Below are 27,378 nucleotides of genomic sequence, written 5' to 3'. Positions count from 1 at the left end.
CCGTCACTGTAGTACAGATGTTAAAGTGCCGGGCCCCGTCACTGTAGTACACATGTTAAAGTGCCGGGCCCCGTCACTGTAGTACAGATGTTAAAGTGCCGGGCCCCGTCACTGTAGTCACTACCTATCAGTTTTGCGACCACGGTCGCGCGACTGAAAAATCGCGCAGAGAGCGACTCGCCCAAAATGGTCGCTTTTCGAGAAAGGCGACCGTTTGCGACCATTTGCGACTGGTCGCAAAGCGACCAACTTGGTCGCGCGACCTCCTCAAGTCGCCGGTGTGAATGTGCCCTTAGTTTCCTTCCTCCGTGCTCAACAACCTTTTCGCCTAATCTGTACGACAGATTATACCCTAGATTGCTTCGTTGTAACCTTCTTTCCATGCTTATCATATAAAGCATGAACAGCAGCGGTGATAGAGGACAACCTTGCCTTAATCCTTTGTGAATGGATGGATGGATGATTGTGGCTCAACCCTTTGAATCGGGCGGCGGCGACGCGCGCCACCTAGCCTTTAATCGTTCTATATGCATGCATACCTATGTATTTACTCCTTTACTTTTGCGTTGATATTGTCCACCAATCAGATAGCCTCCGTTTAGTTATTTCTACCTGTTCAAAGTCTATTCTACTTTCACTGTCTTTAAAACCCAAGGCTTTGAATAGTTCCCCGTTAGATTCAACTGCAGGGTGAAGTTGTTTACAAGCAAGTATCAGGTGTTCCGCCGTTTCCTCCTCCTCTCTACACGTCTCGCATACCAAATCTATCTCCTGGTATCTGGCTCGGTACGTTTTAGTCCTCAGTACACCTGTCCTGGCTTCGAACAACAATGAACTTCCCTTAGAGTTATCGTAAATGTTTTCTTTGGCTATTTCTTGCTTATAATAAACTGTTGTCGCCTCCTGTCGTCAGCTGCAGAAAGCGGTATTTCAGGAAGGGCAGTCGCTCAAAATGGCGATGCGGCAGGCGTCGGTGTTTTGCCGTTGCTGATGCCATGGAGGTGTGTGCTTGAGCAGGCATTTCAGGCTTGCGCGTCTTATGTATTATACAATGCTCACAAATTGTTCACTTTATTCGCTTCATTGTAGAGAGAAGAGAAGGCCTTGGATGTGGCCCTCGATGCCATGATTAGCCGAACCCAGGATTTGAAGAATTCAATTGCAGGCTTCATCATCAAGCTAGAAACCGAGTACGAGACGCTGCAATGGTGAGCGCTATGGTATCTATTGCAAGAGTTCAGGATCGCCAGTCAGCCTCTAGAGTCTGTGTAGGAGTACGTTTACCTAAGTCAATTACTCACAGGAGACCCTGATCATGAATGAAAATTTACGGAATAAAAATGGGTTGGAGCGCATTCGGCAGACATTGTCAGATCCTGACTGGAAGCTTACCGTTATCATTAAAAAGAAAGGTGTACACTCAGTGCATTCTACAGATGGTGACATATGGGGCAGAAACTTGGAGACTTACAAAGAAGCTCGAAAACAAGGACCGCGCAAAAAGCGATGTAACGAAGAATGTTAAGTATAACGTTAAGGAAGAGAGCGATGTGGATCAGAGAGCAAACGGGGATAGCCGATAATCTAATTAACGTAGCAATGGAGCAAGTAGCAAGAAAGCTTTACGCATAAGCAGTTACAATAATAATAATTGTCAGGGGCAAATTTCCTAAACAAGTACAAAATAAAAATAAATATACGCACTACAGGAAGTATGAATATTGACAAGCATGCCAATAGAGAAAGGAAACAATAATATGGAGAATACAAACAAATACTGTGACATCAGGCTGATTAGTACGTATTAAGTTAGTTATGCAACAGTTCAAGGAAATCATCAATTCTTTCCTGTTTGACTACAAGTCGGTCAAGAATATTCAATTCCCGAATGCATCAAGGGAGAAAAGAATAATAGAATGTATTGTTGGTGCACGAATATTCTTGGAGCGTGAGATCATGTGTATGATGTAGGTGCCTTGTTTGTTTAGTTAACGTATCTTGTGTGTTCCATCATAAAATAGTTGTGCAGTAGCCTATATAAGAGCTTCAGGTGGTGAATTGTAGCTCAACTTTGGAGTGAGGGCAACCTGCATGGCATAGCAATCAAGGCATTGATTGTGGTTAAAAATAAATGTAATTGCTTTGCGCTGCACATTTTCAAGCATGCTGATACCACTACTTGTAAACGGGAACCAGATTATATTGGCGTATTCTAGAATCGGTCGGACATGTGTGGTGTATGCTAAAAGCTTTGTGTCATGGTCAGCATTCCGAAGCGTCCACTTTAAGAAAAACAAGTTTTTCATGGCTTTCGCGGTTATAGCTTCCATGTGAACTGTCCAATAGAGATCAGAAGTTATTATTACACCAAGATATTTGTACTGGCCTACATTTCGAAGCGTGACGTTATTAACAGCGTAAAGAAATGCTAAGCTTGTCTTTCTTTTTGTTATTGACATTGCTTCTGTATTGTCTGAATTAATTATCATTTGCCAGTTAGAGCGCCAACTTACTACTTCATTCAGGGCAGTGTTCAGCTAAATTTGGTCACTATAGCTTTTAACCTCTTTATACAATACGTAGTCGCCTGCAAATAGCCTAATATTTCCATTAATGTTGACTGCCAGGTCATTTATAAACAACAAAAATAATATCGGTGCCAAGATTGATCTCTAGGGCACAGAAGATGTGACATTTAATATGTTAGAAATGTGACCACTGCATTGCACAAATTGTTGACGGTCGGACAAATAGCTTGATATCCATAGAGTCACTGGCCCATCCCCTAGTTTGCAGACCAGCTGGAAAACTAGCTTTTCATGGGAAACCCGATCAAACGCCATTGAGAAAGCCATAAAAATTTGGGAGTGTTCGTTAATACCTTGGGCCAAGTCATGCATTATCTCGACAACTTGCGTTACGGTCGATTGGCCTCTCTGTTTAAACAAAGACCAATTTTGTCGTCTTTGCCTCACATCAGCGATCGCCTGAGCTCTTTTAGTCTATTTCCATCAACAATCGCCTAATCACTGCAGTTGATCATTGCACCTATTTAGGTGTGGAATTTGACCGCCATCTTAAATTTCACCTTCACATAGCTAACATTAAAAAGAAAATGCCATACGGAATACGCGTTTTAATCAAAGCTCGACCATATTTCTCATTTTCTACTCTCACGTCACTTTACTATTCTTTTGTTCATTCTCACATTAATTATAACATTGAATCATGGGGAAACACATATAACAGTCACCTCACTTCATTGCAAGTCATTCAGAATTTAGCTATTCGGCTAATAACATTTTCACCTTGTAGATTTAGCGCAAATCGGCTGTTACGTGCACATAATATTTTGAATGTGACTGACCTTGTTAAATATAACCTGGCCATATTTATTTTTAGGGCATTAAGCAATGATATTCCGGTAACCATCATACCAAAGACATCCCTTACTAACATAAATAATACTAGATTTGCAGAAAATATGAACTTCATTTTACCCTTAGTTCGTGCCAACTATGGTAAGCAGTCATTACACTTTTCAGCTTTATCTCTGTGGAACACATTACCATTCACCTGTTCACTCGGAGCGGTGACCCGATACCCAGGGTCGACACCATCAGAGTCCTGGGTATGTTTATAGAATCACGCGGCGGCAACGGCACTGCGTTACGCAAGATAATTGCGAAAACCGACAATGCTTTTCGCCTTGTCCGAAGGGTCATGAACAGACATCGTGGCCTCAAGGAGGACAACCTGCTTCGGCTCATCAACGCCTTTGTGCTGTGTCACTTCACCTACACGGTGGCCATGCACAACTGGCTCAGAGCCGAGCGGGAAAAGCTTAATGCCCTAATTAGAAAATTCTTCAAGAGAGCCCTCGGGCTGCCCGTCAGAACGCATACAGAGGACCTCCTTCGGCTCGGCATACACAACACCATGGAGGAGATAGCCGAGGCTCAGGAACGGGCCCAGCTAACTCGGCTGTCCACCACGCCGGCCGGCTGGCGTATCCTCGAGGAGATCGGACTCGCACCAACCAAGAACTTGGCTGAAGACACCCAAATCCCCAGAGAAATAGGGGAGAAGATCTTGGTCGCCCCTTTGCCCCGCAACGTTCATCCCGTTCACAACGCAGGTCGTCGCAAGGCAAGAGCATTGAATATGCTAAAGCAAGTAAACAGGGACAAAATCACAGCAAGCTTCGTGGACGCAGCTGCATACCGAGACGGCAAGGTTTTTGCGGTTTCCGTCGTTGACACGCTGGGCAAAGTTATCAACTGTGCTTCCGTCCGGACGACGAACCCAGAGGTGGCCGAGCAAGTGGCCATTGCACTCGCCATGCAAGACGGTCGGAGAGACAGGGTGTATAGCGATTCGAAAGCCGCCATCAGGGCATTCCAGAAAGGCCGGGTAGCCCGGCAGGTAGTTCAAATTCTGAAAGGCGCCAAACACGGCAACGCCTCCATGCACTCGATCCTTTGGTTCCCTGCACACGTCGGGGCGATTGAGGGGGTTCCTCTGAACCTCAACGAGTCTGCCCACGAGGCTGCGCGTGGCTTTACTGACCGCGCTGCCCTCGGGTCGGGCGACTCTCTCCCCGGACACCGAGACGCTCCTCTCACACACAATGAAATAACTAAATTCTTCTACTTAGAGAGAAGGGTTTTCCCCCCGCCTCACTCCAAGTTAAGCAGGCCGCAGGCGGTCACACTAAGACTTCTGCAAACGAACTCGTACCCAAATCCGGCGTCCCTTAATAGCATATATCCAGAGATTTATACGAATTGTTCTTGCGTGGCCTGTGGTGAGGTAACTACGTTGCCTCATATGCTCTGGGAGTGCGGGTCACTGGGCCCGAAGTTCACCAAGGAAGAGTGGGACGCCCTCCTGCGAAGTCCCATCTTTGAGGATCAAGTCCTGGCCGTCCAGCGCGCCCGCGATCGGGCCAACAGACTAGATCTGTCAGTCCCGTCGTGGTATTAGCCAGGTGCGCGTTTTATTGCGTTTTGCTGGACCAAATAAAAGTTTATTCACTCACTCACTCACATTACCATTCCCTTTAAAATTGTTCAAAGCTCACAGATTTCGTGCAGAACTTAAGCATTTTCTTTTAGCTTCCTCCGACTTTCCCATTTGACTACAGTATGAGTTGTATTATTAACTTTCACTTTGTTTCTCTATTTCTCTCCTGCATTTTTTTTTACTTTTCTTCTTAAGCTATTTTTGTAGTTTCATCTTTTGTTGACTAATCCGAAGCCTTGTTATTGTTAAAAAATTCATATGCTGCTTTTCTGTTCATTTATACCATGTCTCCAAAAACCTTTATTCGTAAATTTTACATGTTGCCATTGTTGTTTGTATTATTAATTCTAGTCATCATGCACAGGAGGTCCTATTTCAGTTTATAACTACGGGACCTCCTTCTGTGTGTACATATGCTGTAATTATCCCCATTTTTGTCATGAATAAAACTGATTGTGATTCTGTCATAGTGTGGCATCGTTCAATTCGGCAAAGCACCGGTCTACAGGTTCCAAAATGGTTGTGGGAATAGGGACCAGTGAGCAAGACGGGTATTGCCGGCCACTTGCGCAAGCGGCCGAAAAAAAGTCAAAGGCAGGCTTAGAGATTATTTGTTGTTGTTGTTGGTGGTGGTGCGACCGTGACACCCTGACAGCTTTTTGTAGGAACCCCTGTGTATTCTCTGCCCCACATGTGCATTGAGAAGCTTGCTAAGACAGCAGGGTTGCGAATGCCTCGAAGTATGCGGTGCCTCCATGCAATTCCGTTTCCACGAATTGTTGACAGTGTATGTGTGCCGATGGCGCCTTATGGCCGGCGGCCGTCGTTTCTCCTGCATTTGTGAACGGACAATACAGACCTGCCACGGACTCAAAGGTGTGCGTGTGTGGTGCAGTACAAATGTGCGACCGCTAACAGCAGGGGGGAATCACCCGTTCCCTCACTTCTCATTAAAAGGGATGCAGCCAAGACCTCGGGAGGAGCCGGGATACAATTGGGTGAACTTGACTGGATTGTCACCAATATCTGCCGTTCCCTAACGCAGGGAACTAGGGAAAGGAGAAGTTATTTAAACATAGGTTTTAGACCGAGCTAAGCAGTCTCGAACCTGAGCCTATGATTTGCTGAGAAGTGTCGAGGAGCTAGTGCCGTCCAGTATTGCCTGGGCCACCTAGCTGCGTCTGAACTGTGAGTGAATAGTTATGTAAGAGACGACAAACCAACGTCTGCAATGAAGCTCGCGGTAGTTCCCCTCAAGTTCAACATGTTCGAGGGAAGGTGTCGGACCTAGACTCTCGGGGAACCCAGCACAGCAATTGCATCTGCCGCAACGAGATCGGCTCGCAAGCGTTCTTCGGGAAAGCTCTGCCGTCGACTCCACATTTTATAGACTTGCTGCTGCTGCCTGGCCATGCATATTCCATCATTGGTTTTCTTTTGAACTCTGTTTAGTTGATCACCGTTAAGTGTATTTTTGTGTAGCATTAGTTTTATATCCACTGTTAATTGCTTGCTGTATTTCTTTTGTCTTCATCATTGATCTAGATGAAGTGCATGTGTGTTAGTGTTTTTGTGTTGTTTTTTTAATTTGTGTATCATTGTCAGTTGATAAATATTTTTTTTTTCTTTCTTTCTCCCAACTCTGTCTCCTTTGCTGTGTTCGCTTGAGTATGGAATGACCAACCGGCTTGTATACCCCATTGACGACTTCGCGGTGATGGCGAACGGGTGACAAGCCATGACACACTCTAAAAACCATGCTGATTGGGGTGTAGCAGACGATTGTCTTCGACAAACTTTGTAATGAATTTGAGGTCAATATGCTCGAGTATTTTACAGCTGGTGTACGTCAAAGAAATTGTCCTGTAGTTTGATGGAATCATCTTGTCACCCGATTTATGCACTGGGATTATTTTTGTGTCTTTCCATTTGGAATTAATCTGTGAATCTTGGACAGATTTTATGAATATAAAGTGTAGATACTTACTAACTGGTTCTGCATACTGCTTGAGAAAAGTATTCGGTATCCCATCTGGGCCACAGCTCTTTTTTTCATCAAGGTTTAATAGCAGACACAGTATACCTCCGTCGGTTATTTCTAGGGTATCTAGTAATTTATTTTTAATAGATGGTCTAATTGGGGAATATTGCACTAGTCCATTATTGATTGTAAAAATCGACTGGAAGTAGTGATTGAATTGATTGGCCTTATCTTTTGTTTCTATTGAAGGACAGGCCTTTTGATCGCTATGTTTACCACTTACGTAACGCCAAAATTTTGCTGAACTTTGCTAGAGTGGTACCACAGTTGTCCATTTTGGAAATGCGTATCTTGGTTTTCAATGTTTTAGATAACACGGAAATCTGAGTGATGAAATTACCCGCTAAGCCAGACTTCCTAGCGTGCCTTAGCCCACTGATTTTATATTTCACGTGAATTATTTCGCATGTGATCCATGGATCATACTTTCTTGTAGCTTTGTGCTTTATTGGGACAAAATTTTTGTTATAATGCATGATGTGTGCCTCGAATTTCAACCATGTATAATCTATCAATAAGTTTTTATCCGAGAAAAGGTAAGAAAAATCGATAAATTCGTGAGTGAGATATGTGGTTATTGCTGCATTGTTGCTCTGTTGAATGCAAGAACACGTTTTACAGGGCCGTGGTGTCGTACAAGACCAGGTAGAGGCAGTGTGCATAGGACTCATTTTTGATCGGATATGCCGTGTAAGATTTCAGTGCATGTCTGGTCATTTAGGAATAGAACTGGATTTTCCCTGCATACGTGTGGGGACGCATACCAGTTGCTTGAGGTTAAAATTTAACAACATATCCAATATGATGTTATTTGCAGCACATCACTATTTTTTTTAGTACCATTCCATTTCAGGCAGGTTGAGATCACCAGCCATGGCAATCTTGCCGTCCGTCATGTGATCGTGCATATAATCCGGAAGAAGTTCCAGATAGCTTTCTCAGCGTTAGGCAGTCTGTAGATAGCTTATTATGCAGCCTTTCTGAAGCTGTAGTTTGCACCACACCACCTCAATTTCTGGGTTATCTGGTAAACGGTGTATCATAGTTCTTTCTTAAAGAAAAGTGTGATGCCCCGCCTCTAGTGCCGCTGTCTCTGCACACAATCCCGTAGCCCGGCAGTGATCATAGCACCGAGTGAAGCCATGTTTCTGTGACGACAATAATGTCTGGTTTAATTTCTAAAACAAGAGCTTCAGATTGGTCTATTTTATTTGCAAGACTTCGCGCATTTACATTCAACAGGGTTACTTTTGTCCACTTTTAATGACTATCTTTTGTAAGGTGCCTTTTTCTTCGTTTTTTTGGACTGCAACTAAATCTTCATGGTCACTATCCTAAACAAAAAGTTGACATTTATACGCACTTTATCGTAAACTAGCGACACTCTTTCCTGCTTATCCCAGTATTCTTTCGTTCAATGCTACAGCTTATTTCTAATGTCTTGAATATTACGAGAAAAATCTTCACTGATAGAAAAACCTGAGCCCTTCAGCATTGCGCAGGGCTTGAGGATTGAAACTTTGTCTCGATAGTCGAGTAGTTTAAGAATTACGGTTCTAGGTCTAGAAGTATCAGTTTGCTTCTTCTTACCTAGGCAGTGAATTCTTTCGATTCCCTTGGTTTTATCTGAAGTATACTATCTAAAATCTTCTTTCTGACCAATTCAAGAAGCATGTCTGATAATTCATTTTGTTGTTCTTTAACACAGTATATGACAAGGTTGGACCCGACGGCACCTGTTTTCCAGATCCTTTACTTTCTTTTCATGGCTACTAGGTTTTTTTCTAAGTTAGACATTTGTTTGTTGTTCTCTGGGATTTGTTTTTCAATGCCAGCTATCTTTTCAAGTTTCTTGTCAATTGCATTAAGTCTAGTGTTTGCTATAGAGTTTTCTTTCTTAATTTCTTGAATATCTCCTGCAATTAGCTTTAACTGTTCTGCTATGCCATCTAGTGTAGGGCCTGGGTTCAACTCAACATCTCCGCCCAGAACTAACAACAAGCGCAAGAAAACAATCGGTTTGCAAAAGGATTCACGAAGCGACTCTGGGCACGGCAACAGAATTAAGCAGACGTAGTTACTACGAAATGACTTGTCATAGCGTCTGCTCACCTGTAGAATAAACAGGAACGCGTTTGAAGGCTGCATCTTTTCAATGCTGCCATGCTGACTGCCAACTGTGCCGTATGCGCTCTGCTTTATAGGGTGGCTCCATGCTGTCGTCATTGGTGATCCCAGCATATCAGTCAATGTAGCACCAGCGCAATCATGGAAGGGCTGGTAGTTTTCGTCAACTAAGGCTCGGTGTATCAGCATATTCCTATCGCCGATAGTAGGAGCTCGAGATGATGGTTGTAGCTCGTAGCACGCCAGCGTAGGGCCCATGGGGAGCAGCAGGATGCCTGTCTGTAGAATAAGCAGGAACGGATTTGAAGGCTGCATCTTTGCGACGGTTCCATGCCCGCTATTACATTACAGATTTGGTCAGCTTTTCAGAATGTGAATGTTTACTCGTGTTGTAACGGATGTTAGCAAACATTCAGTTAGTCGCTTAAGTCTAACCTGGCCACTGGCTAACCAGTGAAGGGCATCAGGAGGAGGTCCACCAGATAATGGTCGACATTGAAATGGCAACTTTATAACTAAATGGAGATGGCCATTGATGTGAGAGAATTTCCTATGGACAATTTTTCAGTTTTTCACTGGCCCTATCTTGAGCGCTATACCCCAGTGCCAGCTACGATGAAGTGCTGCCCCTCATGGAGGGTCCAGACGTGAGCATCGTGGCATTGAGTAACCACAATCTTGTGCACAAGGTGTTCATGCGTTACAACTTGGCCGTTCTCTCCAGATAGCACATCAAACGAGTTTTCAGTGTCACTGCAAATTTCTTCACCTGAAGACAACGGAAGGTTACTGAAAAAGATTTTGAAAAGCAATTGGTAAACAAATGGTGAAGGACTGCAGAGAAAGTGAAGCACATATAGAAAGTGCCAGGCCAGCTCGTTCTATTTGCTAGATTTGTGCATTGTTAGTAGGAGTAGAGAGAAAAGTAACATTAAAGTAATCAATTGTATTTTACTAATCGTTTAGTTAACTTCATGCTGCAGTAAATGGTAACTGTAATCAATTACATTTTTGAAATAATTGTAATTGGTTACTTTTTTACTGTAAAGTGTATACATCTGCTTCTGGAGCACTTGTATTCAGAAATAGATCATAATGAAATTTGACACTCGTTACATTATTTTCTCACTCAGAGGAGGGAGTATTGATGGAAGGGGAAGCCCCATGTTACATAGCTGATTGTGAGGGAAAAAAGGGGGAAACCAGTCTCGTTTTTGCTAGCCCAGAGGAGCACGCAGTTTTATCATTTCCATCCAACTTCTAGGCTTCTGTGCTCTACAGCATCTTCTACAAGTTATGTCTCATGAAGGGTTTGTTTTTGTTGAGACTTCCACCTTGCAATGTAGTATTGGCAGGCAGAATGTCAAATATGAGTATGAATGTCTTGGAATACAAACACCTAGAAGAATAAAAGAAAAAAAGTTTTGTTTGAATATGACCGTCCTTTAGCTCCCTATTTATTTATGACATACTACAGGCCGCAGCCAACTCGGCCGCGCGAGGACTAAGCAACTGCGCAGCTGCGCAGCTGCAAGCACGGCCGACTCGGAGCGTTGGTCGCGGTGCAGTGCCAAGGACAAGATGACCACCTTCAACGAAATAGTGAAGTGGTACAGACTTAACAGACACACTATGCCGCCACCTCACCCGGGGCTTACCCGGGAGGAGGCAGTGTTATACAGGCAATTAGAGACGGGGTCCCTGCTCACCCCGGTGCTAGCTAAGCATGTGTGTCCGAGCATGTACGCGAGTGACGTGTGTAGACTGTGCGCTAAGAAGAGAGCCACCGCGGCTCACATCCTTTGGGACTGTAGCATAAATCCACGAGAAGCCAGTGAGAAGACGACAATCCCGCCGCAGCTAGAGGCTGCAACGAGGACCTATGACCAAGATACACAACTAAAGGCCGTCCAGCAGGTCTCGGCAGCTCTAGAGAGGCAGCGACCTCGCGAAACCGAGGAGAAGGGGGGCAGCACCCCCAGGAACGGGGTGGCGGCCCTCTCGGATCCGCGGAAGTAGAGACCTCGAGGAGCACAATGCACGAGACTGACGTAGTGGCCGCGTCGCGGTAAAAGCTTGTCCTCCCTGCGTGGAGGAAGCCTAACCGACTCTGCAGGCATATTTACTAAAGTTGTTCTCTCTCTCTCTCTCTCTACAGGCCGTAAGTCCCAAGCAGGAGTGGAATACAAAAATATAACAATGTTAAATTGCAACATCCAAATTCAAGTATAACGAGCAGTAGGAAATAACTGTTAACAATACCGTATTTACTCGATTCTAAGCATCCCCTTTTTTTCACGATCACAATGCCCAAAGTGAGGGGGGGGTGCTTAGATTCGAAAAATCTAGAATGACCCCCCCCCCCCCCCACGCTTTCTTTTCGCTGCGACATCACGACGAGACGGGTGCGATAATAACATTTTATTTTGCAAACATTCAAAAGAAAAATTGGTGGACACAGTGAACCCACCGCTTATGTCGGATGCTTGGTTACTATCACTGCCACTCGAGTTCGTGGCACCGCTTGAACCGCCGCTCTCGGTATCCCACAGCAGGTCGTCTTCCGTTCCGTCGAAGTGGTTTGTGATCGAGCAGTTCTCAAATGATCTGACCACAACGTCCACCTGGACCCGCTTCCCTGCGTCCAAAATCCACTTTGCGATGGTTGATGGGGACGCTTTCTGTAGCTTTCGCCATACATCCGCACAGTCCGGCTGTACGCGTACTTGCGCCGCGGACGCCGTTCCACCTCGACACTCCGACGGCTCCGGCTCGATGACAGTGTGAGCAAGCGCGCTTGGCGGCCTTGGCTACCCGCGCTTCCTAACAAATAGGGGGGTGCTTAGATTCGCATGCAAACTTTTTTCCCAACCTTTTCGCGAAAATAAGGGGGGGTACTTAGAATCGCGAAAATACGGTACTAATATGAGCTAAGCAACATGGTCACTTATAAGGTCAATAGAATCCGTACAGTCAGCCGGCAAAGGGATCCAATCAGTGATTGTCTAAGGAAAGAAAGAATGCTGACATAAATCATTCTTAGCAAAGTACGAGGCAAGAGAAAGGTGGTGGGAATGTCGGGTTTGTCTAGTTGTCAATAGTGCTATGTAAAGTGAGGAATTTAATCCAAGTTTCTTTTAATTAACAAATAAAAAAATTTCAAACGAAAACGTTTGTGGTGGGACTGAAGGGTTTGGATTAAATTCGATTGCATTAGTGCTGAGACGGAAACTGTTTGACTGCACTGTGAAAAAATAAAACGGACGGCTTTCCTTTAAATTTTCTCAAGTGCTTTTATGTTCGTGATAGCATGCAGGTCCCGGACAATGCATGCATATTCTAATTTAGGCATTATAAAGGTTTCACATGCTAGTCTTTTAACCTGGATTGGTGTATCGTTTAGTTTATGGTACAGCAAGCATAAGCACACTGCCCTGAGGGATGGCTGATGTGACCGGAAGGGTACAAGAATCTTCACCGTTTATAGATACATATTGGTTATGCAGTTTTAAATACGTTGAAACCCAGGCAATAAGAAAATCGGGCAATTGTGTAATCTGAAGTTTCTTGATTAATTTGTCATGTGATACGAGGTCGAAAGCCTTGCTAAAGTCCAAGCCTTGCTGGCCGGCCTTGTCAATGACGGAAGCAAGAAAGTGAAATACGGTGACTAATTGTGTAACTATTGAAAACCCTTTCAGAGTGTCCTTTCAGACACTTAAAAACATATACCATAATCAAGAAATATAAAGAAATAACCTTTTTTGTTAAGTATTTGTCGACTTTACTGGTTGCAGAAATTGTCTCTAACGAAGTGCATAAAATGTGCATGAAAACATTTTCATAGCTAGCACAGATTCTTTAAATTAGATTGCTGGTGCTTTATCTTAGAAAGCACTGTGTATCAGAGTGTTCAATCTCCCTAAGTCAGGAGGCAAGTGCTGTACGGCCACAGATGTTGCTTCCATTCGTGGGATCTGAGGCAGCTGGCAAAATGGTGCCTGTTGCAGGTGAACTAGCAAAACACAAACACGCAAACGCCCTGATGGACCGTGCATTTTCATTTATGAACCTAGCTTCAACCCAGCTTACAGCACGGCTGCCCCTGGTAGGCAGCGCTGCAGTACAATTTGTTTGCCGCTAAAATACTTTAAGCACATTGTCTCTGTTATTACATCGTGTGACTGCAGTGAACCAATGAGAGCTGTTATATAATTTTGCTTGCAGGCCGTCAGTTCTGAACAGCTTCGCCCTGTTGTCCGGACAGCTAAACACCCTCATGAAAGTGCTGCGAAACGAGAAGACTCCACCACTCAGGAATAGAATCCTGCTGCCACTCTTTTTGAACCCTGAGCGAGATGAAGAGCTAGCTGTACGTAAGACATCTAAGGACATTGATTATCTGCAGCAGCTGTAGGAAGCCGTTTGTGTTCAAAACTTGGTTGCTCAAAGTTGTTTCTCTTGAACTATGTGCACAGTGTAAATGCCACCCACCATTGTCCACTGGTGTAGTGGATGACCTCTAAGTGTCATGATTGCACCAGGGTTGTGGCACAACTCTCAGTGGGTAGAAATTTTCAACTGTGCCCCCATCTCTTGTGGCCGATCTGCAACATGGCTAAAAAATGAGTTGTTTGAAGCTTTCATTAAGAACAGACTCGGAGTAGTGCTGTTACATGTTTTTTGTATATTTGATGCACATAAATTGTTACTTGAATTATCCTACAGCCAGTGAGAGCAGAGCTTTGCATAACTTGCATTTACATATGCAGTCCCTTGAGAGCCACCTGAAGTAGTGCTTTGGAAAATTGTTAGTCAGCAATGCAACAACCAGTATGTTACACCATACATATGAAAACAATGCATTTTTGCTTGTTTGTTTGCAAGGCAGTACCAGCCTTAAACCATCACACTGCATTGCAGCAAACGTTGGCCATTGACTGGCGTGCATAGCAGACCACAGATATCAATAAGGAAATAGTACCCACACATACTACAAAAAAGAAAGCAAGCTCTTGTGCACTTAACAAGAATTTCATGCAAGCACGTGAAACATTGTTGTACCTGTAGTTTGCATTTTCTCACAATATAACACTCTGACTCCTATATGTGCCTCTTATTATGCCGTACAAAGTTGTGTTTCAAGTGCCGGACCAAGACGAATTTTTCTTCAACTGAGAGGCTTTTCTTTATAGGAACCCATATGTGTTTCCTTTGTAGCAAGTGCTATGACTGGGTGCATGTCTCATTCTCCTTTAATTAATTACTTCTCTCCACCTTGCAAGTTTCTGCACAACTATTACGTCAAACTCTTGCCTTTGCTTCGAGTTGTTGACAAATTCGACTTCGCCCTGCCATCCGCTATTTGCCTAGTTAGCTCAGATGGTAGAGCCGCTGCCCCGGAAAGGCGGTGATCCCGGGTTCGAGTCCCGAACCAAGATGAATTTTTCTTCAACTGAGAGGTTTTGCTTTATGGGAACCCATATCGGTTTCCTTTGTAGCAATTGCTACGACTGGGTGGATGTCTCAGTTTCCCTTAATTAATCGTGTTTTCTCAGAGAAGATGCAAACCTTAATATCCCATCATATCAGAATTTGATCACCACACAGTTGTGTGATATTACAGTTCGAAAAATAATAAAACATGTTCACATGTGGAAATTTATGCAAAAGGATGCACTGCATAGTTAATTGTGGTAGCACAATAGTTTGTCAGGATTTTGCCAGGAAACATTGTCACATGAGCCTTCATCACTGAAGTGAAGTTTGGAAACTTGTGATTCCCACAGTATCTGGAAAACTAGGCATTTGCTTTGCAGAAGTTGACTGAGAACAGAATTCAGTTCTTCAATCATGAAGTGGTCCCTGACTACCTGCGCACCAAGCCAGATCCAGAAATAGAGGCTGCAGAGCTCCAGATCAACACCAAGGCCAGCCAGATGTCCATGGACGCCGCACAGGCAGGAATAATCTTTTACATCAATCTCACTGCATATATTCCTGTACTGCCTAGCTCTTAGAGGGGCCATGACACCAAATATTCAAGCTTGATTTATGCATTGTATTACACAGCAAGGTGACAAAATTTGAGCACATTCACCATGGTAGAAAATGTGTATTTTGAATTTATTTTTATATTGAGGTTAAACCACTCAGCATTACTCATTATGAAACTACAGCATGCGCAACAAATGAGACATGAGACAGAGGTAACGTATAGTGCTCGCTTTTGTTACATTTGCCTTGTGTCTTGTTTGTTGTGTGCGCTGTAGTTTCATAATGAATAGCTGCCATCCCATCCAACTTTCAGTACCTTTACCATACACCAGTATGGCAACACTGACTGGTGACTAACTGAAACCACACCCCCACCACTGGCTCCCTCAGAGTAACGGAAGCCTTTTGGAAAGGCTTTTGTTCCAAGATCGTTACGAGCCTTGAGGGGAAAGAAGGCTGAATATACATGCTTTGTATATTGCGCATGCTCCTTGCGCATACTGCCCCAGGCTATAAAAAGCCTCTGTTCGAATAAACCATGTTCACTCTCGCACGCTTGTGTCTGGACGCTTCACATCGTTCCCTTTCCCGACCGTCGCTCGTACGGTAGGCCTCATGCAAACCCATCTGCACAATGTCCACATTTGCATTGCGCTGAGTACAAATAGCCACAGTGCACCAGGTGCATGCAGGGTGTCTGCCAACCGGGAAAACCGGGTATTCTCAGGGATATTGAATAGTCTCGAAATACTCGTGGAAAATCAGGGAATTTATGCGTCTGTCAGGGAAAATTGGCTGTAACATTATTAAAGGGAACGAAAGTCGTGGTAATGCTTGCTCGACTAACAGAGAGGGATTGTAACGCATCGTCTTTGACGCCGTGTCGTCTGATGGAGGAGTTACCAGTATACATACAGTCAACGACCGACTTTCCGGACGCCCGATCATTCGCATGGCTTCGCGGCACCACCCCATAGAGACGGTGTATAAGAACGTCTGAAATTTCGGAGGCAAGAACCCTTCGCCGTCCGATTTGCCGTACTTTTTGCGGTGACCGTAGGTCCGAAACAGCATTAAGCAAAGCCGCCTCGAAACGGCGCTATCGCACACAGATCCGCTGGCAGCCGTAGCCACCACCACGGCAAGCGCTAGGCCCAGCTGCTTCGACGTTCGCTATTAAGCTTCTTTACGTTCGGCGCCGCGCTTTTCATTGAAAGAATTCGCCGCTGACAGCCATGGCACCGACTCCGTCTCTGTGGTCCTCGTGATTGGCTTCAAACCTCGGAAAGCACGGTGTGTTGCAAAATGCCGGTTCCCGAAAGTCAGCTTCGCCTCATTATAGCAATGTTACGCGGTGAAGCACAACAAGCGTGGGAAGGGGCAATTTCCACGGGACGCAGTGTGTATTCCTTAATTATACACACGTGTACCCGCCATCTCCTGTCACAGAACGAGCACTGATATGCCTAATAAGTGTACTGGCAGGTCTATTAGGATGTGCCTGTGGTGATTTGAGCCCTTAACGGCAGTAAAAGACATGCATTAATTGTTTCGAACTGCCCGATTTTTCGGACATTTTCGCGGCCCCTAGGGAATCCGAAAAATCGGACGTTGACTGTACGACTGACCAAGAGGATGATTCAAATGGTCTGTGGGGCGAACACGCGGCGGAACGAGGACGAGAACAAAGTACCATCGCATTAAGGAATGATAGGGAAAGGAACTGTGAAGGAGCTTGAGCTCAAAAAGCAAAGTACACGTATTGGCTGACGCCGCGGTGCAGGTGACCCTTATCCAAACCAAAATAAACTTTTTAAAGCAGTGAAATGCAACACTGGGGCATTGTGCGCGGGCTGAATGTCAGGACAGTTCAGGTTGACTTACCAGCTGTTGAGAGAGAATCTCACTGTGACAAAGCTCAGTCCTCATACCAATGAGCTCGCTATCAGTTGACAGAAATTTCTCATATCCCCTTCAGTCACAGCATCCACATTTGTGAACGGGACCTATTTTTGCCATTTCTGTGTAGTGATAGCAAGTAATAGAACACAAACATTAAGCATAGGGTAAATTGAACATCCTTATAACCTAAATTAATTTCATTTTACTTCTGAGGTATATGTATCGTTACAAAGTATCGCTTTGGTGAATGCATTACTGTGTTTTACGTAACGTTTGGCATGGGGCATGTTGGTAGCAACCTCGGAATAACTTTTGCATGTAATTTGAGCGGGGGATTTAATGCTTTTTATGAAGAAATGTAGCATGACTGACTTTACAATATTAAAATGTTTAGTTATTCTGTAATTCTGATGTCTCATCATAAAATGCTCAAAAAGTCACTATACCGTCTTGATCTACTTTCAGTGGAGTCTCAAACACCATCTATGTTTCACGCACGTATCGACAGTGGATCATAATTCGTGACTGAAGGGGATGTTTGAAAATATTTGCTTCTGTATGCATCTCCTTTTTATTCGTATTTGAAAATGTTCGACTCAGATTTGCACTGGGTTTTGCAATTTTTCTTCCAAGATATTTTATTCAATGTGCATTTTGCTAATCCTTCCCTTCTGATTTCTTTTTCAATAAAATAAATACTACTCGTTACTATTCATACTGGATTAAGTTGTTTTCTTTGTTTTTTAGCATGCTTACTAGGAAGTGACAGCATCGAGCGACATGGTGTCGGGCAATTGTGACATAAAACAAAGTTCTGTGTCACTCAGGGAATTTTGCAAGGACACTCAGGAAAAACCTGGGAAACTTGGGGAATTTGGAATTGTCAACTTGGTAGACACCCGAACTGTGCATCCTTCCAATGAGATTTCCATGCCAGTTATGATCTCAAGCGTGGAGACACAAAGGTTGGCATTAGCGCAATAAATGCTAATGCAAACCTCCTGTGGTGCGAGCAGCACCCATTTTGGACGCAGGCTGTAAAACTTTGACAGGGTGATGGCACTTTTAGGGTGAGCTGCTTTGAACAGTCCATTGGAGGTTCTAGCTTATGCAGATTAACTCTATTGTATGTTTCTCTGGGTTCTCGTTACTTGGCCTTGTCTCCTAGCTGGCATGTCACTGTTTAGGGTATGGATCATGCTTCACAGGAGATAGTACTGAAAGAAGCCCGGGAAGAATTTGGCACGAAGCTGCTGATTGGGGCATTACTTCAGACAACTGATGCCACGATTTCTTTAATTTTGCAAATTTTAAGCATCACACATGCAACACTGACATGACATTTTCGATAAAAATGCAATAAAAAAGTTGCAATGAATTGCGCTACAGCCAGAAACTATATTTGGGCATCAACCAACCACTTGCTTTCTCTATGCCCATAATGTGCAGCAGTTGCATGTACTGTGTATCAACACTGTCAGTCATCGTACACCTGCTCTATTTCGGCATTTTATATTCGAGTTAGAACAACAGAATGGTGCCATAAAAGCCCAGTTTTCTTGTGTGTGTGTTTAACAATATTGAACACTCTACTCTGAGTTACAATGATAAACTAAGAATGGTTGAATGACTATGTCATGGCCCCTTTTAGGAACCATGACCACTCACACAGGGAAATGTCATTTCTTCCTTCTGCAGGGGTGTCAATGTGTGTTTGCTATAGCTGCATGCTCATTCAACGTCAGTTGCTGTTGTATCCGCATTTAACGCTGTGCATTGCAGCTTTAAAGGGACAATAAAGAGAAAAATTATTTTAACTCTGTTAGTAAATGACCCTTTTACAATACCAAAAAAAAAGGCATTCTTACTACGAGAAAATGCTTGGTATGCCAGAGAAGAAGCAGGAACTAAAGACTGGTGGCGACGTCATGGATTTTGATGCCATCTGCTCGGACCTAGTTTATTTATTGGAAAATATAGACTGCATCATATTCTAAAAGAGCCACAGACCGAACTTAGGAAGTTTTGAGAACTTTACTGATCTATAATGGCCGAAATGCGGAAAAATTCTTTGCAATTTGTGACGTCACACTGACATGCCAGTACTGGGGTTTCGGCACAAAATTCAGAAAGCAAACTTTGGTGCTGATTTTCTCGTCTTATAATCAACCTACTACCGTAATATCAATGAAAGTACAGTTCTCTAATAATTCTTTATCAATATACAATGATTCAGTGTTTCTCTTTAGTACGTCAAGGAATTATCATAATTGTCTGTTGCAGTAAGTTCAGGGCTTTTGAAAAATTTGCAGCCAACTTTCTTGCAGCTGTGGTGTCCAACACTGATATGTGCATCCTTTCCTTGACAGAAACAAATAGCTTCACTCAACAAAATTGTGAACACCATAGAGACACTATTGAAGACTGCACGTGAAGACTGGGAAAGCACATCAGGTGAGGCTTCACCTCCCTTCTGCCGCCTCTTCCGTTCACTTTTGCCATGTGTGTGAGCTGGCCGTTGGCCACTACCCAAATAGTGTCTTCTGTGCAAAATGACTCACGAAGGTGTTGTGCTGCTTCTAAATGGCTTGCACCTTCTGTATGCACTTTGTGGGCTCACAACTATCATGTGCAAAACAACAGTCAGACCCAAATGTATCAAACTCGAAAGTGATCGGAATATAGTTCGATGTGCAGATAATTAGAAATGTAAAATATATGCCTATCTGAAGCTTCTCTGAAAGCTTCACTCATCTCGCGGACAGTATCCCAATATGTGAAAAGCAGGAATTTACTGATCCCATGCCCGGAGCCACTTAGTGAAAAGATTGTGTGGCATCCATTTCTTGTGGAGTGTGTATGTTGGACCGGGAGACCTTTCATGTTCTTGGTGTTCCTCCTTCTGATAACAAACGGCTGCAGGTAGTATGCTTCATTGCACTGTTGTTCCTTCTTTTCGATATCAGTGTGCTTCACTGCATCACATGATTATGATGCAGTAAAACTTGCTTAATTAAATCCAGTATTATGGACTGCAAGTAAGACCCTTGCTGTACAATTCCTCCATATTTTGAAACACACCTTGCTACATGGCACGTACTGCCCTTCATATTCAGTGCCTCAGCGACATCTGCCAGAATGCTGTTTTTTCGTCATCATGAATATTTTCGATTTTGGAGAAGGTACAGTAAAATCTCGTTAAATCGTACCCGCTTAAACAGTAGTTTTGTTTAAAAAGTAGTAAAGTCAAATCCTCGACTCAGCAGCCATTTAATGTAATGTGTTTTGTATCCGCATAAACCATACTAGCTTATTGCGTACGTATCGGTTAAAACGTAGTGTTTCCAATTTTCGTCACGCAAACATGGCGGTGCTTCATCCCCATTGGGCGGCCCAGCAGAACAACAAGCCTCAGAGATCGGAACAACGGTCTTCAAGCGCCCTGCGCGTTTGTGCGTGAAGCCACATCAACATCATTTCAGTGCGCTGTGCCAGAGAGCGTTTGGCGTCGTGCAATCAAGGACTCATGTCATGCCAAAGCTCGAATAAAAAATACGCCGGGTGCTCAGTATAGAAGAAAAATTAGACAGCGTTCATGCTATTGAACGTGACACGAACTCGGCGCTGGCACGCGACAGGGATCTGCTGTTGACTACGGTGTGTGGCATTTGGAATGCGAAGAAGTTGCTCGGCAACGCTGCTGCGACTGCGAAAAGATGGCGGCTACGGGGTTCGACTTGCCATCGTTGTCTCTGTTGTTGCCGAAGTGTCAACTAATGACAGTAATGAGGACGACACGGAAAGCAACAGCACAGCGATTCAGGGCCGACAAGGGTAGAAGCTACATGTTACGTGAACGCAATCCTGAATGCAATCGTCATGACGAGAACAGCACCCCTCAATAAAAAAGGCACCCCGCAACTTCTGCAGCACTACGGCGTGCGTGCACGGAGAACACCAACGAGGAATCTGCCATATGAGTTTTTGCCAAGAAGAGGGGGCTGGCTGAAAAGCTGGCTCGGAGCTTCAGTAAGTTTGAGGCTGCTGTCGTCGCTGCTAGGCTGCCATGGCATCAAATGAAAATGACACTTTTGTAGCGCGAAGTGAATAAACACTGTATGTTTTTTCCCCTTTCATCGCACTCTCTGTGAGTTCCGTTTTTGACAGGTAAGTGGGGGATCTCGTGGTATTTCGGTTAAACAGTACTACCGTTTAGTACGTACTTTTTTTGAGCTCCAGTCAACTGTGGTTTAACAGGGTGTCACTGTGTTGCATTCTTGTGAGGAAAACCACACTTGCAAGGGTGTAATGCAATGGCAGCTTTGATATATTGAATGTGGCAAATATGTTGGATATATCGAATGTGGAATATGAACGGGAGTTAGATATGTGCATAGTACAGTGGCTATAACTTTTGCATGGGATTTCCAAGGGGAAATTACAACTGTTCAATGTAGACAAAAATTCTATATACGTGGGTTCACTATATCTGGGTTCAACTGTACCATTTCGGTAGAGCATGGGGCTGCTGTGCTGTGCGCTGGGTTCAAAACCCATCATTGGAGAAATATCTTTTCTTTTTATTGAGTGACATACCTGGCACTGCGCTTTCGCACGTTTCCCTCTTTTCCCATTTTCCCTTTCCCTTTTCCCTCTTTGTTCCTTGCCTAAATCTCTCCCACGCATTTAAAAGTGTGTTCCCTCTCTCAAACGTTGGAATGCAGCTCTTGTAGGGACTCTCTACTGAGCCTACTTGTCAAGAAACCCACCCAAGGACTAAAAGCAGGGGGGGGGGGTAGACAAAAAAAAACCTTCTCTCTTAAAAGACCGCAAACAGAAAAGCAGTTCAAGTAGTGTTTTCAGCCCTGTCAGACCTGGTATCTATGCATAAATAAATTTGTAGATTATGTGCCATGTGTTATCTATCAAATTTTGCTTTACTGCAATGCTTTGTACATTGGCCAAACTGGCGTTTGAGTCGATGAGTGCCAATGCGAATACAGCAATCTCTGCAAACATTTTCAGTCAGCCTGGAACCTATATGCACATTGCGCTAGATGTGGTTGTACAGTGTTGCTCAAACAGGCTTCAGTGTTGGTGCATAGAAATAACAGAAAGAAGCAGGAGATTAACGAAACTTTTAGCATGTACAAGCATCAATCTCAGCATGCATGTGTGTTGGCACTCCTGTAGTGCTGAGTGACCAGGAAGCAGCACTGATTGTAAGGAGCATGTGTGCTCCCCACCTTTCTTCTTTTTGCTTGTTCTTAGTTTATTATTTGGTTTTTGTGGACATAAATCCCATACATGTTGCCTTCTAAATTAGAATGAAACAGTTCTTAGTTTACTCATCATCCTGTGTGTGTTATTGCATTTTCTTGTTCGTGTTTGGCATTTTTTGTTATACATACACAGTGTAACTCACATTCATGAGTGTTTTAATGTTTGAAATGGCACTCTAGTCCTCCATGAATCATGCATGAAGTGGTGCACTTCATCGCATCTGTCTTTTCACTGACACATACAGCGTTTTAATAAATTGGCACAGAAATTCACACAAAACAGCATGTTGTGACACTCTACTGTGAAACTTTGACGCAAATATATTGGTGTATGCAAAATTGCTGTGATTGAGTGCACTGTGCCCACAGGTAGAAAAAAGATTTCTAAAATGTTTTCATAGTGTTTTCTGTAAAAGCAGTGCAAGGTTGGACACTCCAAATGGTAAGCACTCTGTTGCATACGAAAAAAGCAGGTGCCATAAAAACCAGTTGTCCCTGAGCTGGGATCAGATAGTCCCATGCATTTTACAGCTGACCTGCTCATAGTGGCTAGTTGCTGTCAACAGGACTAGCAACTATAGCAAGAATGCTTTGTTGCTTCCACTACGTACTTTCACCATCAAACAGGGTCTGTGCAAATCCAGGTTCTTATTTACAGCTAGGAAGTTGTAGTATGCACAAGTAGGTGCAGTGAACACACTTCTTTGCTGGCTGCAGCACAAACTCAGCTTTGTTGAAGAAAATGTTTCACGCCAACAGTACATAAAAGGTCCTGCTTTCATCAGATTGCAGCCTATTTTGTCACTGGGCACAGAAAAGTCAAAAGAGGATGCCTTTGTTATTGTCTTTTTTTTCTTTACTTTTGTATGTTCATTTTCATTTGCACAGTCTACTTTCTATATTTCACTTTGCACTGTACTCTTGACCATACAGGGACCACTTTGAGTTGTGATAACTGGCAGTCAGAATAACATTGCATGGCCAATTTAACATTTGAGGACAGTGAGACACAGCTGAAAAAAAAGGGAAATATTTACAGACCCATGAAATGTACTGGCAATTTGAGAAGCCTGTGTCTTTGCTGGCACTTGCCTTGTGGTGGGCTCAATCCCAGCTGCTCCAGCCATGCCGGACTAATGTGCAGGTCAGCGGAGTGCCTTGGCCCAGACATCTTCGCCAGCGGATACCAACACCTTGATCAGTGCTCTGAGCACTGGCAAGGGCCTGCGGCCCAGTCTCGGCTCCCCCAAGAGCCAGTCCCCGTTGCCCACAGCCCAGGCCAGAGGAGCCAAGGCCTTTTCTAGTGAGCAGCACATGCCTGTGCTAGAAAGATTCAGGAAAAGGCCACTGGCTTGATATCTACAGCTGCAGGGTTTTTTCAGCTATGAGAATGCCTGTTCATTCTGGAAATCTCACACATTTCCTTCCCTGTATGCTAAGCAGCCCTTCCCATGGGTCACATTCACATGAATGGCAGAGACATCAGTATGGCACTCTGCCTTGAAATACCACGCACTCTATCTACATGCTGTTATGTTATCTGTCACATTTAATACTGAGAATGTAAAGGTTTGTGTTGTGAATGCAAAAGTTGGCTACTTCGTGTTGCCAATACAGCCTCCCTATAAAGACAGTCGCACTTAAACTGGCACTCGGTGTGTGTTGTGCACGTGCAACATGCTGGGCAGTGGGCAGAAAACAGTTCATTTAACCCCTTCCATGTCACACTATTATACCAAGTTCTGACCAAAAATGGCGATCTTTCCTTATTGCCAAATTTAAAAAAAAAATGCAAACAATGATTTAAGTGGTTCGTTATTCAAAATTTCAACCATTATTGCAAAACAGAAGCTTAACAGCACTAGATCATATACTGCACAATACTCTCAGAAGGTGACGAGTGCATGCATACAGTAGCCGACCGATTTTCTGGACCTGGAGGGGACTGAAAAATAGTCTGAATAAAAGAACAGTCCGAAAAATCCACGAGTCGCAGAACCGAACTTTATTCCAGATAAACTGGACTGAAAAAGTCGCAGATGGTCCCTTGTTTTAAATTCCTGGTTTTTGTAACTACGTCTGCTTGCATCTGTGCAAGCATCATGTTCTTGTCATATGCACTAAACAACAATATTAGAGCGTTGACAACGTCTTGCGTTGATGGTTGCGGGCGACCAGAGGTGCAGTCGTTGGAGTCCGAGTCGCTTCGCGATGGTGCAGTCACCTGGCACACGATCTCGTTCGTAAGCTCCGTGCACAACTTTATGTTGTTGAGTGCGGCAAACTCGTGAAAAGTAATAGCAGCGGGAAGGTCCATCCCACTGCTGTGCAAGTCTGCAATCAGCTGCTTGCCGGTGTCAATGTCTTCAGTGGTGTCGTTTGCCTCACCGGTCACGGGCTCCTCAGAGTTCCTTCTGTATCGTTCCGAGCTTTCCGCAGTGAAGCAGCAACACAGCCAGTAAACAGTGAACACCAGTTTTTGTTGAGCGTCGGTATTTATAGCACACTCAGTCCTGTAGGGGTTGAAGGCGGACTTCGGGATGGAAACCCAAACTTGGGAGGGATTTATTCTACATTATTTACAAGAGGTGAGCGTCAATTAACAGTAGTACGGTCATTACGGGCCGGCAGCAACTCGGACGCTGCGGCCCGCGGCAAGAAGTTCGAGAGAGGTGAATCAGGGAATCAGGGCATGTTCCAGAATCCTCAGGTCTCTCTGGAAGGCTTCTTATAAACCCTTCGAGCACTGTAAGTCACGTCATGTTTCACCAATGGGAGAGTCCGCTCCGATGACGCCACTTTCAGCCAATGGTAGGCGCCCGTGTCGCGGTGTCGCACCTGGCGGCTCTCTGCGGTCTTGCCTCGCAGACTGGCAATCCACTTCTTCTAGGCTGGAGAAGGAGGGGGGGCGCTCATGCTTCATTGCACAAGGACCCACCTGCACCCGGTGGCTCGGCTCCGCAGCGGTAGCAGATGCCTTCTTCAAAGCCGAAGGGGGACGATTGAGCTCCATTGTACGAGGCCCCCTTCTAATCCCGGCGACGCACGAACTTGTTGGCACGTGAACTTGTTGCCTTAAACTTGTTTGCTCGGCCGCTTCTCTGGAATGCACTTTCCTGCTTCTGCATTCCTCAATTAGCTGTGCTGCCATCCGATGTGGTCTGGGGAACTCGAAGTAGCCTCAGGAAACGGCGCCATATCTAACAGTCCATAAGAGGAAGAGTGCGCTATCGTACATTTGACAGCGGCATGATGACGGCTTGCGCCCACTGCTGGTGCGCATGCGTACGATGCGATACATCTTCCCCTCTTACAGAAGTCTAGCTCGTTTCAGTGCCTGTAGCCGACTTGCTTGAAGTTGGCATCATAGGCGAGATGTTCTGGTGGCCTGGATTGCCTCTGCGATCTCCAAGGTAGTGTTGGAGGCGGGATTTGTTGTCTCACTGTTCCCATGCACACTAGTGGAGACGCAGCTGGTGGAGTATTTGTGCTGTCAGACGGCGTGTTATCATGTTCGTCGTCTGACTCACTTGCTGCCATGTCGGGATTGAAGCTTTCTTTCGTGGCTAGCAAGTGTTGGCGGTTACGGCGTAGTGTCTTGTGGCCCTCTGTGCGCACATAGTAGGAGCGTGGTCCAGCTGGTGCCATTACCTTGGCTTTCTCTGACCACGACGTTCCCTTGACTCTCACGACATCATTATGTTAAGGGGGGGGGGCAAGGCATGGTACCTCCAGTTTGTTTGCTTGTGCTTCATTGTATGAACTGCTGGTCGCGGTGTGAAGTCAGGTAGAGGTGTGTGCAAACACCTTCCTTGAGGCAGTTCACCAGGGGACCGCCCGTCTTTCAAGGAGCTGGCTCTGTAACTAAACAAACCAAGCCAGAAGTCTTCGCTTGCTTCGGTGGACTTTTTCAATATCCTTTTCACCACTTGCATGCCTTTTTCTGCTAGTCTGTTTGAGCGCGGCAACAGGGGACTTGAAGTCACGTGCTGAAAGTCGTACAGCTTATCGAAACGGGCAAACTCTTGGCTATGGAAAATTGAGGACCATTGTCAGTGCACGCATCTGTTGGGATGCTGTATCGTGAGAACATCGCTCCGAGCCTCTCCATTACGGAGTTGGTTGACAGGTCACGCAACTGGTCGACTTCTGGAAAGTTAGACATAGAATCGCAAGCACACAGGTAGTACTTGCCGCCGTATTGAAAGATGTCAACTCCAGCACGCAACCAAGCCTGTGAAGTGCTTGAGCAAAGCATTAACGGCTCAGCTGGCTGGTTGTATGCATGAGCATGGATACCTCAAGTTTTATTGATGCTCTCCGCAGATTCTTTGCCATAAGGAGCCCGGCAAAGCAAGTGAGGTCTGATTGCGGGACAAAGTTTGTTGGAGCATGCACCGAACTAAAAGTAAGCACCAATGGCCCAGACCATGGGAAGCTAGGAACATTCCTGTCAGACTATGGATGCACTTGGGTGTTCAATCCCCCTCATGCTTCTCACAAGGGAGGAGTGTGGGAAGGCGAATTTTGCACTCCATGCTTCTTGAGAATACTTCTCGTCGCCTTACTCACGAAGTCTTGGTAACCCTCTTGGCAGAAGTCTCAGGGATACATACCTTCTGCAAATAGCACACTTTTGTATTAGTGCTTCAATACTCGAGTTGATGTTTCACCAGAAGACGAACTGTCATGCTCATCCTTTGCATTTTTCTATACCTAGGTGCCCTGCACGAATTCTATGCAAAATTTCAGCCCGCATTTGTGTGGGAATTACAACCTTTGTCCCCTTGATAAGTATTCCATTCACGACTGAAAGCTCAGAGGATGCAGACGTGAGGGGTCCTTCCACAGCTTGTCCGTCCTTTACCTTTTGTAACACTATCTTCAGTTACGGGTCGCATGCGGACTCACATGCGAGGCTTCGGGCAGTTCTTTTGCTGACGAGTGACGACAACACGGAGACGGCGTGGACTTCAACGTCGGTGGTGTCTGTGGCAGTGCCGT

The 27,378-nt window shown here is 44.7% G+C and overlaps 1 protein-coding gene across 3 annotated transcripts in view; it reads left to right on the top strand.

Annotated features, from left to right (window-relative positions):
• The first annotated feature begins 564 nt into the window (after nt 1-564).
• The window catches only part of MED8 (mediator complex subunit 8), a 37,944-nt gene continuing 11,130 nt past the window's right edge, over nt 565-27,378 (top strand). Inside the window, exons 1-7 of one of the 3 annotated variants that reach the window (XM_065437339.2) lie at nt 565-786; nt 914-1,001; nt 1,090-1,208; nt 13,421-13,565; nt 15,013-15,153; nt 19,462-19,546; nt 23,519-23,677. In XM_065437339.2, coding sequence (XP_065293411.1) covers nt 996-1,001; nt 1,090-1,208; nt 13,421-13,565; nt 15,013-15,153; nt 19,462-19,546; nt 23,519-23,677 — 655 coding nt within the window. In that variant the 5' untranslated portion in view covers nt 565-786; nt 914-995. Of the gene's footprint in view, nt 787-812; nt 1,002-1,089; nt 1,209-13,420; nt 13,566-15,012; nt 15,154-19,461; nt 19,547-23,518; nt 23,678-27,378 lie in introns of those variants that run through there. The other 2 variants (XM_065437340.2, XM_065437338.2) reach the window with 2 other exon arrangements.

This window comes from Dermacentor albipictus, chromosome 9 (genome assembly GCF_038994185.2).
Source record: "Dermacentor albipictus isolate Rhodes 1998 colony chromosome 9, USDA_Dalb.pri_finalv2, whole genome shotgun sequence".
Lineage (NCBI taxonomy): Eukaryota > Metazoa > Arthropoda > Arachnida > Ixodida > Ixodidae > Dermacentor > Dermacentor albipictus.
Note: the sequence above shows the minus strand (reverse complement) of the source record. Positions and strands in the feature narration are given on the sequence as shown.